We start from the raw sequence: 18,526 nt of genomic DNA, 5'->3' as shown, positions 1-18,526 counted from the left end.
TGCTTGCTGCATGTAGGCATACTGAGTGTCAGGATTCCTCAGTTTTCTCCTGAGGAGTGTGTCTGTGAGGGAGGAGGATAAGCCTGTGATCGCGAGAGCCCACCAGACGAGTGCGAGAACCAAGATGGCGGCACCTGGCTGCTAGACTCCACACACAACTTCCACTTCTTTCCACAAAATAAACCCCTTTTCTGCACTTCACACTCTGGATTATCACAACCACCCGACCTGGAAGACCTTGAGGATTTCATCGATGCATGCTTTTACCAATTCTGCACCATGAGCGACACACAGCCAGACCGTGAGCAGGACCGCAACTCATCCACACCACACACCAAGAGGTTCAGACCATTCGACTCCATTCACATCTCTCCGCACAAAACATGCTGTGCTGAAGTCAGTGATATCCTCATTTCCATAAACACCAATCTCTCAGGACTAGATGCGTGCATAGGACTCATTGAAATATTATACAAAGAATTTCAACATCTCCGTGAAAGCCACGAATTCAGCCAGCACCAAATAGAAACAGTCACCAAAGAAAACAGACTCCTCCACATCTCCGTCAACATGCTCAATACTCAACTCAACCCTGTCGCAAAACAAAACAAGGAAATGAAAGAAACCGTACTCAATTTACAGTCATGCAGCATGAGGGACAATCTTGTTTTTTCCAGCATCCCAGAACACACACAGGACGACAGCCCCGAACAGCTAATTCAGGACTTCATGACCACTCACCTCAAAATCTCCCTGCACATTGTAGAGGATACCACATGCCACCGTGGACACCGCATCGGACCCAAAAACCCTGCAAACAAACGCCCCGGCCCATTGTGGCAAAATTCGAACACTTCAAACACAAACTACATGTACAGCGTCACTACAGGCAACTTAAAGGCACGGGCTATGGACTAAACGATCAGTTCCCCCAAGAAATACTGGACAGACGCAGATTTTTTTTTTTTTTTTTTTTAAGATTTTTTTGGGAGGCATTTTCAGCCTTTCATGGATAGGACAGACAAGTGTGAAAGGGGGAGAGAGAGAGGGAGTGACATGCAGCAAAGGGCATGCTCGCCAAGACCAAGCGATTTTGGTCTTGGCGATGGTTGGTGGCTAAAACATCCATCTGCAAAGAATTCTCTTTCTTTTCACCAGGTCATCACTCCTACTCCCGCAATGACTTCTTTTTAACCAGCAACTCAATTATATCCCAAATCTCAGACATACTTATACACCCCATCATCATTAGCGACCATGCTCCTGTCTCCCTCACCTGCAATATCACACATTCTCACAAACTACTCAACAGATGGAGATTTAATACGTCTTTGCTTGAGGAAAACTTCACATACAGTAATAAATCTGGAAAATACCTGGCCAACCAAATCAAACGAAACAAAGAAAAAACAACAATTACGATTATGAACTCAGCAGGGATGCTTGTACATACACCTCAGGAAATGAATAAGACTTTTCAAGATGTTTACTCCAACTTGTACTCATCAACACACAAACCAAACCCAAAAGACAAAGACACCTTCCTACGCAATATTCATCTGCCTCAGCTCACAGTAGACCAAGTTACTACTCTGTATCAGCCATTTACAATTACAGAACTCCACCAAGCACTCAAACTCATGGCCAATACTAAATCACCAGGACCTTACGGCTTCCCTGCTGAGTTCTATAAACACTTTTGGAATATTTTAGCCCCCATATTTAATAGATTAACAGCTGAAATTAAGCAACAATCCAAACTTACCACAGACATGAACACTGCTACAATCACTCTTTTACTAAAACCTGATAAAGACCCCACCTCCCCCTCCAGCTATCGCCCCCTGTCTCTCATCAACACAGATATCAAAATCATCAGCAAAGCCCTAGCATTACACAGTCATCCATCTATAATCCACTCAGACCAAACTGGCTTTATGAAAGGAAGACAATCAAATCAATCAAATAACCTACGCAGACTCATTAACCTAATCCATTACTCATCACACACAAACCCACCAACAGCCATATTATCACTGGATGCAGAAAAGGCATTTGATAGGGTAAACTGGGAATTTTTATTTTCTACACTAAAACAATTTGGGTTCGGTGAATCATTTATCCACTGGGTGAGGATTTTGTATACATCACCAATGGCCACTATCACCACTAACAGAATAATATCACAACATTTCACTTTGCACAGGGGCACTAGACAAGGTAGCCCACTCTCTCCATCTTTGTTCGCAATATTTATCGAACCACTTGCAGCAGCCATCCGTCACAATATTGTAGGGGAAATACCTCTTTGAGAATATTTGCATTCGTAATAAAATTTTGGGGCACCACCCTCCTAATGAGAGAAGTGGCTAATCAAATTAATAACTCCGTAAGTCACTTATTAATTCGTCAGAACGCTTATCAATAATGAATTAATCTCAATATCTGGGTTATGAATTCTCTATACAGTGATCTCAGTTCCTGTCCAAAAGATATATACACAGACAATGACTCTGCGATAAATAAAGATTTATTTAAGCTAAATATGTAACAACTGAATAAATGAATAGCAAATGATAATTATATGACAAGTACATAACTCCACATGTGTTCATTCATAGTTTTGATGCCTTCAGTGAGAATCTACAATGTAAATAGTCGTGAAAATAAAGAAAACGCATTGAATGAGAAGGTGTGTCCAAACTTTTGGCCTATACTGTATATATATGTGTATATATATATATATATATGTGTGTATATATATATATATATATATATATATATATATATATGTGTATATATATATATATGTGTGTGTGTGTGTGTGTGTATATATGTGTATATATATGTATATATATATATATATATATATATATATATATATATATATATGTATGTATATATATCTATATATATCTATATATATATCTATATACACATACATACATATATATACATATACATAAATTCAAAAGCATGTGATCATGTGATACAGCAACACCAACGCAAGTAATTTTCGAGTCATCTTCACTTTGTTTCCACTGGGCCGCTCGACTGTTCACCGATTACTGTGTCATGTAAGAGTGTTTGTGTGTGAATGTGTGTGTATGTGGAGGAGTTCAGCCCCAGCACAGAGCGCAGATGAGAGGCTGCAGAATGATAATGAATTAAACCAAAATGTGTAAAAGTAATGATAAAAGAACCGATACCGTCAGAGCTTATCAATACTAGGGTCTTTGATAATTTAGCCTCAGGGCTAATATAGTACTGGCTTTCGGTACCCATTCCTAGTCAACTTCTAAAATGCTAAACAGTGTTGTCCCCTGTAAAATCAGCAGACCAAACATACGACAATCAAACACACAATCAAACTGAGTGCAGCCACGTATTTGGACAAATAAGTGCAGGTCTTAATCCAACCCCAGGTCTGATTGCTGTCATGTTGTCGGCTAATGGCTCGAGCTAGCAGCAGTTAGCTGCTCAGATCAGGCATCACCTTTAGAAATATTGAAACTTTTGTCAATATGGACATGCTGCACATTTTAGCTCTCTTAGATTCTCCACAATTTAGCCATTAAATTCATCTTACTTGAGACCACCCAGCTGGCAGTGTAACTTAGTGTATGCCGAGTAGCAAAAGCATTTGAAAACAATAACATTGAGTAGCCAGTTAGCCGAGGCCTACAGCTAAGCACTGGGTTTACAGTCTAATGTTAACTCCTAAAGCCATCTACTGCGCACTTCAACACACGGTAGGGCTGTCAAAAGCACCATGAAACTGAGTTAGAATATTTTCGAATTAATTTAGTAGAGTTCAAATAATATTCAAATTTATTATTAGGCTAATTTTTTTTATTAATTTATTATTATTATTATTATTATTATTATTATTTATTTTTTATTATTTAAAAAAAAAAAACACAAATATAAATAAGATTCTTATTGCTGGCGCAATATGAACTTGACACTCAGATGAAAACACCTGTTCTGACCGCAATGTTTGGACACTTCAGTGCGCCTGTAGTTTTCCACCACAAGAGAGTGGATCCTGGTAGGCTCGTAGTGGTGTCTCGTTCTGGTAACGTTTCATCTCTTCTTCAAAAAGGGTAGGCAGGGAGGCAGCAGGTGCACCACTCACCCTGTATGTCTCCCTGAACAGGTCACACATCGCGGACAGCGCAGTGGGTGCTGTTGGCGCAGCAGGCTCCTCCGTCCGTGCTTCTCCCTCCATCTCTCGCCGGAATTCTTCTGGCCCGGCTTGTATGCGAGCCATTTCTGCCCGAACGGGATTCGCCGTGATATACGACGTCATTAATAGTATTAATGAATCATTACTGATATTCTCATTATCAAATTTAGGTTCGAACTTATAAAAAAAATATATATATTCGAATATATTTCGAACTTCTATTTTTTTTTGACAGCCCTAACACACGGTAGCAGCTTCCTAGTTTGTTTTTACACAACAAATTCACAACTCATAAAGCATACTTAAAGGTTGTGATCCCGAATCTCCAGATTTGCCCAACAAAGTGGGAACTGCCCCGTCTTTCAGGAGTAACCGCTGTGAAAATCCAGCTGTAAACTGTTGGCAGTTTGTGAAGCAGTCCTCAGGAAAATAGAGGGAACATAATAAGATGTTTGGGTTGTATTGTGTAGGAACTGTATGGAAAATAAATTCCAACCACTTCTTCTTCATTCCTTCTGCTCAGAGCAGGTTTGTTTGGGGGTGGAGCTCAGTGGCCTGCAGGCAGGCACTGTGTGCATAGCTAATTTGTTATTGTGAGCCAATAAAGTTGCGCAAATAAAGGCAGGAAATTCAAACGAGCCATATCAGGCAGCTGAGGAGCTGTGTGTATGTGGGGAGAGAGAGCTGAATGTGTTAGAGTCATACAGTACTGTCACAGCTGGTGTGTTTACCTGTTTTTTCAGGGAGAGCCAATAACATTTAATGAGGAAACCTTTGTGAACCATCGTTCCAGTGCCATGAGACAGTTCCTCCAGAATGCCATTCAGCTGCAGCTCTTCAAACAGGTACACACACACACACACACACACATGCACACACCTTTATTTCATATCTCCTCTTACACTCTAATACCTGATGTCGTTCTACCTACAGTTCATTGATGGCCGATTGGACCTGTTAAACTCAGGAGAGGGTTTCAGTGACATCTTTGAAGAGGAGATTAACATGGGAGAATATGCAGGTGAGTCAGTAGTGATGTGTCACCTCCATTGACATGGAAGCACGGAAGGCAGTAATACTTTGTGACAGTCCATTTAAAGGAGGATCATGCAAACAGTGAGGAGACATATATGTGTTGTGTTTGGCATGAAAACCAACAAACTATGCAAAGGCAATTTGTTCAGTTTCTTGTTTTGTCTCTTAACCTCTGTTGCCATAGTAAGAACAAGCCAAACATCTCAGTGATTCCCACAGCCTTCAATATATTTCTCAGTGTTGGGAACAAATTGTGTATAATCACCTGAAAATAAGAATCATGTTACTGTTGCCTTAGAGTGAGCTGTTCATATCGATATAGGGAGTGGATCTTAGTTTATGGAGATCTCCATGTTGCTCTGCCATGTTTCTGCAGTAGCCCAGAATGGACAAACCAAACACTGGCTCTAGATTAGAGTTTAGACCGGACCCAAAAAATCCAGCCCGACCCCACCCGAGCATGTGCATGTTCTGTCCGAGCCCGGCCTGGCCCGTCCCTTTAACTGTAATTATGAGCCCGAGCCTGGTTTAAACCCGACATTTTTTTAAGGACACAAATGTGGACATTGAAGGCTGACTCCCGTCTTTCTTTCCATGGCAAGCCTTCATCATGTTCCTCTTAAGTGTCGAGGTCCCCGTCTTTTTTCTGTCATATACCAGCAACGTACTGCACTTGGTACACTCGATGAAGCCTACACACATGTTGTCACCGTCAACAACTCACATGTGCGTGGCCAGTGGCGCCATCAAGGCATCCACATTTTTGCGTTTGCTGCCATAGTTAAACGACCACCTTCAATGAGCAGTGTCAGGAAAACACTGATTTGTAACAAACTGCTTTATTCAGTGTTTTTATGGGTTTAAACCTGGTCCATTTGTTTTGGAGAGGAAAAGACCTCTGTGGATAAATCAGCTCCTGATAAAAACCTCTTGAATAACAAACGCTGAAGGAATTATAGCCGAAAGTTTCAGCAGGTTGCAATCAGCAGTTTTCACCGCTAGAAGCCACTAAATCCCCCTAAATCTGACACACTGTGACATTAAGTTACTGATATTATTTGCATTCTTTACAGTAACTGTTGATTTTTACTCTTATGAACGGTCACCATCAGCATCACCACCAGCTTCTGTTATGATATCCCATAGATCTAAAAACATAATAGAACATAAATATCGACACTAACTGACCAGTCATCATGACTATTGTAATTGTAATATCAGAGCTGTCAGAACTGATCTAATTAGTAGACATCAGTCTGTCTGTCAGACTGCTGTAGAAGAAAGTCTCTTATTGTCTTCCGCCTCTGTCTGTTACCTTGCAGTATAATAGTGTTGTCACCATACTAGAATTTCTCTCTTCAAGACAATACCTTAATAAATAACAATAATTAAAAACTGTCATCGAGGGCAAATCAATTTAAAGTTTATCTTCATCTTCTTCATTCATCTTCTAACCGCTTCATCCTCTTGAGGGTCGCGGGGGGGCTGGAGCCTATCCCAGCTGACATCGGGCGAGAGGCAGGGTACACCCTGGACAGGTCGCCAGACTATCGCAGGGCTGACACATAGAGACAAACAACCATTCACACTCACATTCACACCTACGGACAATTTAGAGTCACCAGTTAACCTAGTCCCCAAACAGCATGTCTTTGGACTGTGGAAGGAAGCCGGAGTGCCCGGAGAGAACCCACGCTGACACGGGGAGAACATGCAAACTCCGCACAGAAGGGCTCCCACGCCCGGGATCGAACCGGCAACCCTCTTGCTGTGAGGCGAGAGTGCTAACCACCACACCACCGTGCCGCCCAATTTAAAGTTTATATTGAAAGGTAAATATAACAAGGTGAAAAGAAGACAATGACTTTTTTTGATTAGTAGCAATGACCAACAGAATGACTGTTGGAAATAGACAGTAGGAGAGAGAGAGAAAGAGCAGCTGATAGGAAGAGAGAAAATGGCGGACGTGACCTCCTGGGGGTTACCAAAGACCTAAAATGGTGGACGCGGAACATGTCACGCCAGGTGACAGAGGGGATTCCGCCTGACTCCACCTGGATCTGGTCGCTATTCCAAAAGCGATTTACACTTTTGACAGTTACCGGACCGATGGAAGCCTGGCGCGTTTCCTTTGTTCTCAGACTCACTGCTTTTGTGAAGGCCTCTCTGTTGTTTAAAACATGTGGCTGGGGTCCCAACACCTATAAATTACCACACCTCCAAACATGACCCTTTCTTTTAGTGTAGGAAAGAACAAGTACATTCTGAAGCCAACAAGGTTCCAAGAATCGTGAACAGAACTGGTTCAAGAACCAGAGCTCATTTGGTGGAAAAGGGGCACCAGTTGGCCTGATTGGACCCTTTGGCAGGCCGGTTCGGCCGGTACACTGTGGTGGTTTTACATCTGATTCCAGACTAGATTTCTTAACTTTTCAGCTAGTACCCAGCAACTACCTTACTTGTTGTTGACCTTTTGTTGTTGTAACCCCCCACAGGCAGTGACAAGACCTACCACCAGTGGCTGTTCACTGTGAAGGTGAGCTAGACTGCATGCTTCTACCCAGACAGACAGCATATTAAACTAAAGTGTACATTATATGTATTTTTGGTATTTCTGTCATTTGTGTTTGCCCTGCTAACAAGACATCTATCCATCTATCCATCCAACACTTAAGTCCAGGAAGATATCTCAACAGCTACTGGCCACATTGACACAAAATTGGTATGAATGGTCCCTGTTTTCTTCTTGTTCCTACAGATGAATGTTTGAGCCTCACTGTGCAGAATGATGTATGTGCAGAGCTTGACACTCGAAGGCTGTTTTCACATTCATCTGCTGAAAATGCTCATATGATTTTAAGGGCTAGGGCTACGAGCCTATGTTGGTGGCTTATGTAGCCTATGTTTGAACCATTTAATTAAAATATGTCTGCATATCAAAAGCCAAAAACTCGAATATGTCGTTCATTCTTTGAAGTAATGAAAACATTGCAACAAGAAGAAAACACATTTTTGAGTGGAGGAGGATTAAGTTATTGTCAACCATGGTTTTTAAAACCTTACAACCTGCACCTGACCCCCTATGAGAGCCAAGCCATCCCGCAGCGCCGCTGTCCGAGGTGCTGAACAGGTACTGTAGGCCAGATGCTGCAGAGAAATCCGTATTAACAAGAGGCAGAATCCAATTAAACGACATATTTGCTGCCACAGAGTAATTCTGTGAACTGACAAGGAATGACCAGTGTGTGTATGTGTGTATGTTTGTGTTTCTGTAAGTTATTTCTAACTTACTCAGAACGCTGCTGTGTCACTTTCTGACCTGACCTGCGGGTTGCTTGTCAACACACGCATGACTATTGGCAGGTGTATAAGTAAACAAACAAACAACAACAACCACAAAGATCATTATTTAGTCTCATATTACATTTGTGGGAAGTTATTACAGTTTAGATTTTCACTTTGCCACATATGTAATAAGTTCCTGCAAATGTAATAGTTATTACATTTGCGGAAAATTGTGTGATACGTTTGTAGTAGGCAGCTGCTATTACGTTTGTGGGAAATTTATTACATTTGCAGGATTATTACATTCAAAGCTGCAGATTTGTATTACGTTTGTGGTTTATTACGTTTGTGGGCTGTTTATTACGTTTGCGGGTGTAACAGTCCCCCCATACCTTTACCACCACAACCAGGTCAAATGTTGCCCCAAACGAATCCATGATGATGGATCTCAAGTCAACTACTGATGGCTAGGTTTGCTGGCAATGTGCTGCACATATTTATCATCAAGATATTTCTCTCCAGGATGAGTCTAACTGTTTTTTGGAACCCCTTGACTTTCCTTCTAGGACCACCATCAGGTTCTACACAAGAAATATACAAATCAAATCCAGGACTGTGATGACAGTTGACAGAACCTGGGCATTTCAGTCACTCAGTGATTTATAAAATTCATTTTCAGGGGAATGTTACAAATTCCACTCTCATGGGCAGTTTAATTGGCAACTTTGCAGACAGGTGCAAAGTAACAAAAACTTGATTTACTCTGACTCTTAGTCACCTTTGACCATATCCATGCTTCCCAAAGAGTAAAACTTCTTCATTTTAGTAACTCCAAGGTCATGATCAGGATGTATCTCACCCTTTAACAGGTATTTTCCAGACTCTATAGCATTATCAGCCTGCGTAAAGTGAAGGCTATGGACCTCATTCACAATTCAAGTAAACACAAGAAGTTTGTGCTCTAGAGAAAGGATCAGCACTCAGTGAATAACCTCCTAAGCCCTATGATAAGCTATTACGGCAAGGCTTAACTGTACAGACCAGTGAGCAGTGATAACTAACATGTCTTTGGGGTCATCAGGTGCGAACCTCCTTTCACCAGTGTTTCATCTACTTGGTCCCATGACACCTCCAGGAGGCTAGGCAGTGATCTCTGGTGTCCCCTAATGCCAGGTTTCACTGCTCCCCGCACCAATGCAATAACCTCCTTTACCTTACTTACACATGGCTTTCTCAGCCCAAACAGCACCGCCGACCTTCAACCAAACCCAGGCTCTGTACATGCAAGCTCCAGGTAGAAGCAGTGCTGATAATACCTTTCCTAGCACATTCACCATACTCTATTTCACACGCTACATAACATAACTACAATATAAGCTAAAGTTAAAGGAGATAAATAAACTCACAGGATCAGCAAACACACTCACCTTGCAGCATGGTCTCAAACAAAAGGGATTCAAATAGGCCACTCCCACACTTAAATAACCTTCCTCTTCCTGGATTTCCTCCTGAGAGGAAGTGGATCTCTCTACCTGATCTTAAGGAGTTATGTACCCTGCTTAGTAGTTCCCCCCGTTGGCCCCCAACTAACATTATTTCTTTGCTTCCAGATCCATTGGCTACATCTAACTGCTTCATCTGACATTTCCTTCACTGTCTTCCTCAAACTCTGTCCCCGCACTTCGAGTTCCCCCAGGAGTGAGACAGCTGATCTTGCTATGAATCCCGTACACCCCACAATACCGATCCGATCCAAGCGCGTATTATACATATTCACTTATTTTGTTGTCAGTCATGTTAGAAAAGGTTTGATGATGCAATATTACTCTAACAAGAACAACTACTTAATCAGGTTAGTTAGAATGATCCACAACAGTTGGTATGAGAAACTGACCCGTTTATTGTTAACAGGGTTAAATAAACAAAATTTTTAATTTTCTTGAACATTAACATTAAATAAGAAATATAGCTGTCTTGCTTTGATGAATAAATAGAAAATAAATCAACACAAGAAATCTTTAAAATGTCAAACATTGAAATTAAAAGAGCAGCAAGACTCCACACACTTGTGCTTTGCCTCCCTAATAAATAAAAAATAGATTAAGACCACAAGACATTGTTGACATTTAACAAACAATGCAGCCTTTCCTTTTCAGTTATTTTAGTAGTGTCAGTGCCAGCCTGGTGCTCCTGTTTCCTGGGACCAACAGAGGGGACAAAAAACCACACACAATATTGTACAACTGTTTAAACAAGCAATAGTCCATCCATGGCTCCAATTTCACAAATTGGGCCCAAAACAATGCCATCGGTGCTCTTTTCTTAAACAGTAAGAGTGTAAACCAAATAAAAATATCACTCTCAAAAAACCAGAGCAAAAAACAAATAGTCAACTAAATTGACCGCTACTCTTCCTACCCTCCATGTGTGTGTCTGCCTTCTGCATGCTGGCCTGGTGGATTGATAGTAAGTGCGGATCACTGGAATGGACTGCTTGAATCGCGGAGCGCTGGGCTGGCCGGAAAACATGGATCGGACTCCGTGAAAAAAAACTGGATCGGAGTTCTTGGATCGGAGTTCTTGGATTGGCATTTTATGAGTGTATATATATAAATATATACATATATATATATATATATCAATTAATCAATCAATTTTATTTATAAAGCCCAATATCAGAAATCACAATTTGCCTCACAGGGCTTTACAGCATACAACATCCCTCTGTCCTTAGGACCCTCACAGCGGATAAGGAAAAACTCCCCAACAAAAACCCTTTAACGGGGAAAAAAAAACGGTAGAAACCTCAGGAAGAGCAACTGAGGAGGGATCCCTCTTCCAGGATGGACAGACTTGCAATAGATATCGTACAGAACAGATCAACATAATAAATTAACAGTAATCCGTATGACACAATGAGACAGAAAGAGAGACAGAGAGAGATGCAGGACCAACGGTAATGACAGTAGCTTACAACAGCAATATGAAAGTAATAATATTTGAACTAATATTACAGGCTATTTTGGTACTATATGTTGAAAGTATATATTAATATCTGATAATATCCATATGTGACAATAATGATATGTGTATAATAACAGTAGAAGTATGACTAATGATAACAGCAGCAGCAGAAGGCATCTGGCAGGACCACGGCAGCAGCAGGAGGCATCTGGCAGGACCACGGAGGCAGCACAACCACACCTGTCACACTATCCAGGCACCGCTGCGATATAAGTTAACCTGTGAGACAGTGGAGCACAAAGGCTCTGGAGAAGAAGCCGAGTTAGTTACATGCAGTATGGCTGAGTTAGTGAGATGCAGTAACAGGACATGAGAGAGAGAGAGAAGGAGAGAAGGTGCCCGGTATATTATAGGAGGTCCCCCAACAGACTAGGCCTAAGTCAGCCTAACTAGGGGCTGGTACAAGCCAAGCCTGAGCTGGCCCTAACTATAAGCTTTATCAAAGAGGAAAGTCTTAAGTCTAGTATTAAATGTGGAGACGGTGTCTGCCTCCCAGACCACAACAGGAACATGATTCCACAGGAGAGGAGCCTGATAGCTGAAGGCTCTGGTTCCTGATCTACTTTTGGAGACTTTAGGGACCACGAGTAACCCTGCATTCTCAGAGTGCAGTGTTCTGGTGGGATAATATGGCACTATGAGCTCTCTAAGATACGACGGAGCCTGACCATTTAGAGCTTTATAAGTTAACAGTAGGATTTTAAATTCAATTCTGCATTTTACAGGGAGCCAGTGCAGAGAAACTAAAACAGGAGAAATATGATCTTGTTTCTTAGTTCCTGTTAGTATATGTGCCGCTGCGTTCTGAATTAGCTGGAGAGTTTTTAAAGACTTACTAGAGCTACCTGATAATAGGGAGTTACAGTAATCCAGCCTAGAGGTAACAAAAGCGTGGACCAATTTTTCTTTATCTTTTCGGGTCAGGATAGGCCTAATTTTTGCAATATTACGGAGATGAAAAAATGTAGTCCGTGAGGTTTGTTTTAAATGAGAATTAAAAGACAAATCTTGATCGAATATTACTCCAAGGTTTCTTACGGTAGTGCTCAAGGCCAGAGCAATGCCATCCAGAGAAACTATGTCATCAGATAAAGAGTCTCTGAGTTGTTTGAGGCCAAGAACAATAACTTAAGTCATGTCTGAATTTAACATCAGGAAATTGGTGCTCATCCAGGTTTTTATGTCTTTAAGGCAGTTATGAAGTTTTGTTAATTGATTACTTTCTTCTGGCTTCATCGATAAATACAACTGTGTATCATCCGCATAACAATGGAAATTTACAGAGTGACTTCTAATGTTACCTAAAGGAAGCATATATAGAGTGAATAGGATTGGTCCGAGCACAGAACCTTGCGGAACTCCAAAACAAACTTTATTATGTAAGGATGATTCATCATGAACGTGAACAAACTGAAAACAATCAGATAAATAAAATTTAAACCAGCTTAGTGCAGAACCTTTTAGGCCAATTGTGTCAAGCGCTGCACTAAGATCTAATAAAACAAGTACAGAGACAAGTCCTTTGTCTGAAGCAATCAGAAGATCATTTGTAATTTTATTTAGTGCTGTCTCAGTGCTATGATGCACTCTAAATCCTGACTGAAATTCCTCAAATAAATTATCATGTGTATATATATATATATACAGTACAGGCCAAAAGTTTGGACACACCTTCTCATTCAATGCGTTTTTTTTATTTTCATGACTATTTACATTGTAGATTCTCACTGAAGGCATCAAAACTATGAATGAACACATGTGGAGTTATGTACTTAACAAAAAAAGGTGAAATAACTGAAAACATGTTTTATATTCTAGTTTCTTCAAAATAGCCACCCTTTGCTCTGATTACTGCTTTGCACACTCTTGGCATTCTCTCCATGAGCTTCAAGAGGTAGTCACCTGAAATGGTTTCCACTTCACAGGTGTGCCTTATCAGGGTTAATTAGTGGAATTTCTTGCTTTATCAATGGGGTTGGGACCATCAGTTGTGTTGTGCAGAAGTCAGGTTAATACACAGCCGACAGCCCTATTGGACAACTGTTAAAATCCATATTATGGCAAGAACCAATCAGCTAACTAAAGAAAAACGAGTGGCCATCATTACTTTAAGAAATGAAGGTCAGTCAGTCTGGAAAATTGCAAAAACTTTAAATGTGTCCCCAAGTGGAGTCGCAAAAATCATAAAGCGCTACAACGAAACTGGCACACATGAGGACCGACCCAGGAAAGGAAGACCAAGAGTCACCTCTGCTTCTGAGGATAAGTTCATCCGAGTCACCAGCCTCAGAAATCGCAAGTTAACAGCAGCTCAGATCAGAGACCAGATGAATGCCACACAGAGTTCTAGCAGCAGACCCATCTCTAGAACAACTGTTAAGAGGAGACTGCGCGAATCAGGCCTTCTGCTAAGGAGAGGCAACAAGCAGAAGAGATTTGTTTGGGCCAAGAAACACAAGGAATGGACATTAGACCAGTGGAAATCTGTGCTTTGGTCTGATGAGTCCAAATTTGAGATCTTTGGTTCCAACCGCTGTGTCTTTGTGAGACGCAGAAAAGGTGAACGGATGGATTCCACATGCCTGGTTCCCACTGTGAAGCATGGAGGAGGAGGTGTGATGGTGTGTTTTGCTGGTGACACTGTTGGGGATTTATTCAAAATTGAAGGCACACTGAACCAGCATGGCTACCACAGCATCCTGCAGCGACATGCCATCCCATCCGGTTTGCGTTTAGTTGGACGATCATTTATTTTTCAACAGGACAATGACCCCAAACACACCTCCAGGCTGTGTAAGGGCTATTTGACCAAGAAGGAGAGTGATGGAGTGCTGCGGCAGATGACCTGGCCTCCACAGTCACCGGACCTGAACCCAATCGAGATGGTTTGGGGTGAGCTGGACTGCAGAGTGAAGGCAAAGGGGCCAACAAGTGCTAAACACCTCTGGGAACTCCTTCAAGACTGTTGGAAAACCATTTCAGGTGACTACCTCTTGAAGCTCATGGAGAGAATGCCAAGAGTGTGCAAAGCAGTAATCAGAGCAAAGGGTGGCTATTTTGAAGAAACTAGAATATAAAACATGTTTTCAGTTATTTCACCTTTTTTTGTTAAGTACATAACTCCACATGTGTTCATTCATAGTTTTGATGCCTTCAGTGAGAATCTACAATGTAAATAGTCATGAAAATAAAGAAAACGCATTAAATGAGAAGGTGTGTCCAAACTTTTGGCCTGTACTGTATATATATATATATATATATATATATATGTATATATATGTGTGTGTGTGTGTGTATATGTGTGTATACATATATATATATATATATATAGAGAGAGAGAGAGAGAGAGAAAGTGAGAAAGTGTTTTGCTTCTTTAATGGACAAAGCAGCCTCTTTGTGCTGCTAGCAGGCTTTACTCCTTTAGTCTTGCTCTTATACAGTTTGTCCATTTTCCATGTGTGAGCAAACCTTCATAATACACCTGTCTAGATGACAGATTGCGGAACGGGTATCGGTCTTTAGTAAATGCAGAGAGTGTGGCACAGGTATCTGTCTGTCACTAACACATGCTGTGTTAATTTTTTCCAACAGAAAGGGGGCGGTGCTATCTTCAACACAGTGAAGACCAAAGCAAACCCAGCCATGAAGACCGTTTACAAGTTTGTAAGCATGTCTTTGTCTTCCATTATAGATAAGCCTCCTCTGCTCCATCCCTCACTACCATAGACCAAATTCAACAGTTATGCCTTTGTATGTATTTGTCATGCCCGTTTTCCACCAAAATTATGGCATGTACGCAGGGTTTTTTAACACGGGTAACCCTGCTAAAAGAGTCTGCATACTCCTTTCCCATTGCCAGTAGCTGTGTACACGGTTCTGCAGCAGACGAGTATGATTTTCTGTGTTAGTGGGTTTTTGGTGTGTCACATACGACGTCATGGACAGGCTGGAAAATAGGTTAGTTAATAGTAGAGGAGCATGGAGGCTACTGAAAATGTTACACTGGTTACTTCTTTTTATATGAGTTACTTCTCTGACTTATTTAGTCTCTCTTTCAGACTCGGTGCAGACTATTTTGGATCAGTGTTTGGGCACTGCTTGGGCAGAGACAGATGATATTTTGTGGTGGTGCGTCATTGTATCTCACTGGTAAAGGGGGTGCAAATTAACAGTGTTCACCCAGATTTTTTGTTTTCATCAATGCCGATTAGAGCTGGAGCTGATAAATACCCGTTACTACTGCAGAGTCATTTGACATGGGTGTGAGGGCCGATTGTAACCTTTTCCATTACGTTATAAAGCCAGATGTTAGCGGGTTATTGTAGTGTTAGCAGAAATTGCTTATTGTCAATATACCTATGAAAGCCATACATCCTGTGAATGCCCAAGGTCTCTCCTTTGCAATTTTAAAGTTCCACGAGGCTGTGCCTAGAGGTCACTGTAGGTCATTTTATATTGTTATGTCAGTTTCCAAAAATGCTCTCACTACAATGAAACTGCTACTACTAACATCATTACACATGAATAAAAGTCTCAGCTTTCCAGTAACACAACTTATGCAATTCCAAGACTTTAGGGACCCAGTATGCAGAAATACGGTGGTAGAAAACGTATGTGAACCCATATTTTCCAGCAGCACTGGGAACATTTAATGGGTATGTTCAATAAAGACATGAAATATTATAATTGTTTGTGTGGTATTAGGTTAAGCACATTGTGTTTTGTCTATACTTGTGACTTAGATGTAGATTGGATCTCATTTTATGGCCAATTAATGCAGAAAACTAGGAAATTCCAAAGGGTTCACATACATTTTCTTGCCACTGTATAAAAAACAATAAGACAAAATAACACATTTATATTGCATGCTAAAAGCTGTTTGGAACTAGCTTGAAGTGAACTTGTAGGTACTTAATGAAACTAATTTCATTCAGATATCTTGGGGTGAATAAATTCATCAGTTAGGACTTACAGTAGGAGCCACTCAAAAGTTTCCCTTCCCAGCCGGCTGTCAGCCGGCTGCCTGTCGAATCCCAGCCAAATCCTAGCCAAGTTCCAGCCGGCTGCCAGCCAGCTGCCATGCTGGCTCTACCCCCCCTCCCTCTTCTATTTTAATCCTAAACACGCCCACTCGTTCAATTGCAGGGTATCGCCATGAGATGGCGCCTCTCTCACAAAAAAACAGCCTGCAGTCATTCAGTTTATCAAACATGGAAGCGTATCGTTTCTATAGCAACGACTCTTTTCAGGGGTAACTCTCTGCCTTTCCAAAACCTTGCCTCTTCGAATGTTAACTTCCATTATTGGGACTGGCGGTCCTTCACCTTTTTATCACAAGTCCCACCATAACGAAAATTCCTGCCTTTATTATTCGAAATGTCGGCCCTTCCTCATTTTTCTAAAGGATCTGCCATTCAGAAGTTTGGATATTGTGGAATATGGCGCAGCTACAGTGCTGCAGTGCAGACATTTCAGTCGCACACTGCGCATCAGCAGCGGGCAGCAGTATAGAACTGGACTTTTACTGATGCACTTTCTGAAGGCTATTTACTTGATTAGACTTCTATTTTCGTTAGGATATTATTTTTTTCGTTATTGTATAATTGTTTTCAGTTAATCAGTGAGATCACATCTTCAAAAAATGTCTGAAAGAAAAATAATCGAAAAGGTGTAATACTGAAGATTTCGTTTGTTTACAAGTTATTTTGAATTTGGAAACCTGTTTTGTTGACCTTTTTGTAATAATTACGGAGCCCGGCAGTGGCCGTTAGAGGAAAAAATATACATCGTGCGCACGTTTTAATTAATTTGAATCTTCATTCATTCATTCAGTCATTCACTCTGCACTTGCTGCTTTGCATGGGATTGTTGTCAGCAAAAGGCAGTTCACGAGGATATTGAGAGTTTTAGAGGATATTCAGTGTGCTCGGATGCACGTAAAAAACCCATGAATGAAGCAGAAGTCCTGTCCTTGTGTCCTTGTCTCCTGTGCACTGATGTCTAACATTTAACGTTTGTTGAGCCGTCATCACGTGTAATTGGCACAGCTCTGACAGCCGAAATACACTGGGTACCGGCGCTACACGTCAGTCGGCGGAGTGGTGCAGGTTTTTGTGGTTTTTTGTTGTTTTTTTTTTTCTGTGCGGAGTTTGCATGTTCTCCCCGTGTCAGCGGGGGTTCGCTCCGGGCACTCCGGCTTCCTCCCACAGTCCAGAGACATGCAGATTGGGGACTAGGTTAATTGATAACTCTAAATTGTCCGTAGGTGTGAATGTGAGCGTGAATGGTTGTTTGTCTCTATGTGTCAGCCCTGCGATAGTCTGGCGACCTGTCCAGGGTGTACCCTGCCTCTCGCCCGATGTCAGCCGGGATAGGCTCCAGCCCCCCCGCGACCCTCAAGAGGATGAAGCAGTTAGAAGATGAATGAATGAACTGAGGATGCAAAAATAATAAACTGATGGTAGCCTACTGCATGCTTTTGCACACTCACAGAACCGTGGAGCTATTCCTCAAACAAATTGGTGAGGTTTTTTCCTTTCTTTTCTCTCTTCTCTCTGTCCAAAACTGTCATTGCGCCCCTCGTGACCAGCTGACTTTGCTACGAGCTGATTGGCAGTTGAAACAGGCGACTTGCCTTATGATCTAAAACCAGCCACTGGCGACTGCATGAAAGGCATTGTCAATAAGTCTCTTCAACGTCTTGAATAGAATCTTGTACAGTAGCCTAAATGTATAGATCTGGTCAATACACAGTAGGCCCTATGTTAAGACTTTACTTGTAGACTGAATAATAAGAGATTATAATCACAACTTTACAGGATTTGACAAGTAGCCAAAGTTTTCACATACAGTACAAAGACCCCTCTGTTTTGACGGCGGACAGTCTAGTCAAAATAAAAAAAAATAAAGCGGCCCAGTGCAGTTGTTTTTGCTATTTTGGGCAAGAGAATAAAAACAATTATTAAAGGGGATGCTGAGCAGTAAGATCCGTTG

The 18,526-nt window shown here is 41.4% G+C and overlaps 1 protein-coding gene across 6 annotated transcripts in view; it reads left to right on the top strand.

Moving 5' to 3' along the window:
• Positions 1 to 18,526, top strand: part of dennd1a (DENN/MADD domain containing 1A) — a 218,052-nt gene that overhangs the window by 161,270 nt on the left and 38,256 nt on the right. For 4 of the 6 annotated variants that reach the window (XM_049604000.1, XM_049604001.1, XM_049603998.1 and 1 more), the window contains 4 exons: positions 4,933 to 5,034; positions 5,123 to 5,210; positions 7,720 to 7,760; positions 15,125 to 15,196. In XM_049604000.1, the coding sequence (XP_049459957.1) occupies positions 4,933 to 5,034; positions 5,123 to 5,210; positions 7,720 to 7,760; positions 15,125 to 15,196 (303 nt within the window). Of the gene's footprint in view, positions 1 to 4,932; positions 5,035 to 5,122; positions 5,211 to 7,719; positions 7,761 to 7,982; positions 13,178 to 15,124; positions 15,197 to 18,526 lie in introns of those variants that run through there. The other 2 variants (XM_049604004.1, XM_049603999.1) reach the window with 2 other exon arrangements.

This window comes from Epinephelus fuscoguttatus, linkage group LG18 (genome assembly GCF_011397635.1).
Source record: "Epinephelus fuscoguttatus linkage group LG18, E.fuscoguttatus.final_Chr_v1".
Taxonomy (NCBI): Eukaryota; Metazoa; Chordata; class Actinopteri; order Perciformes; family Serranidae; genus Epinephelus; species Epinephelus fuscoguttatus.
The sequence above is the reverse complement of the archived record's forward strand: the minus strand, read 5'-3'. Positions and strand labels throughout refer to the sequence as shown.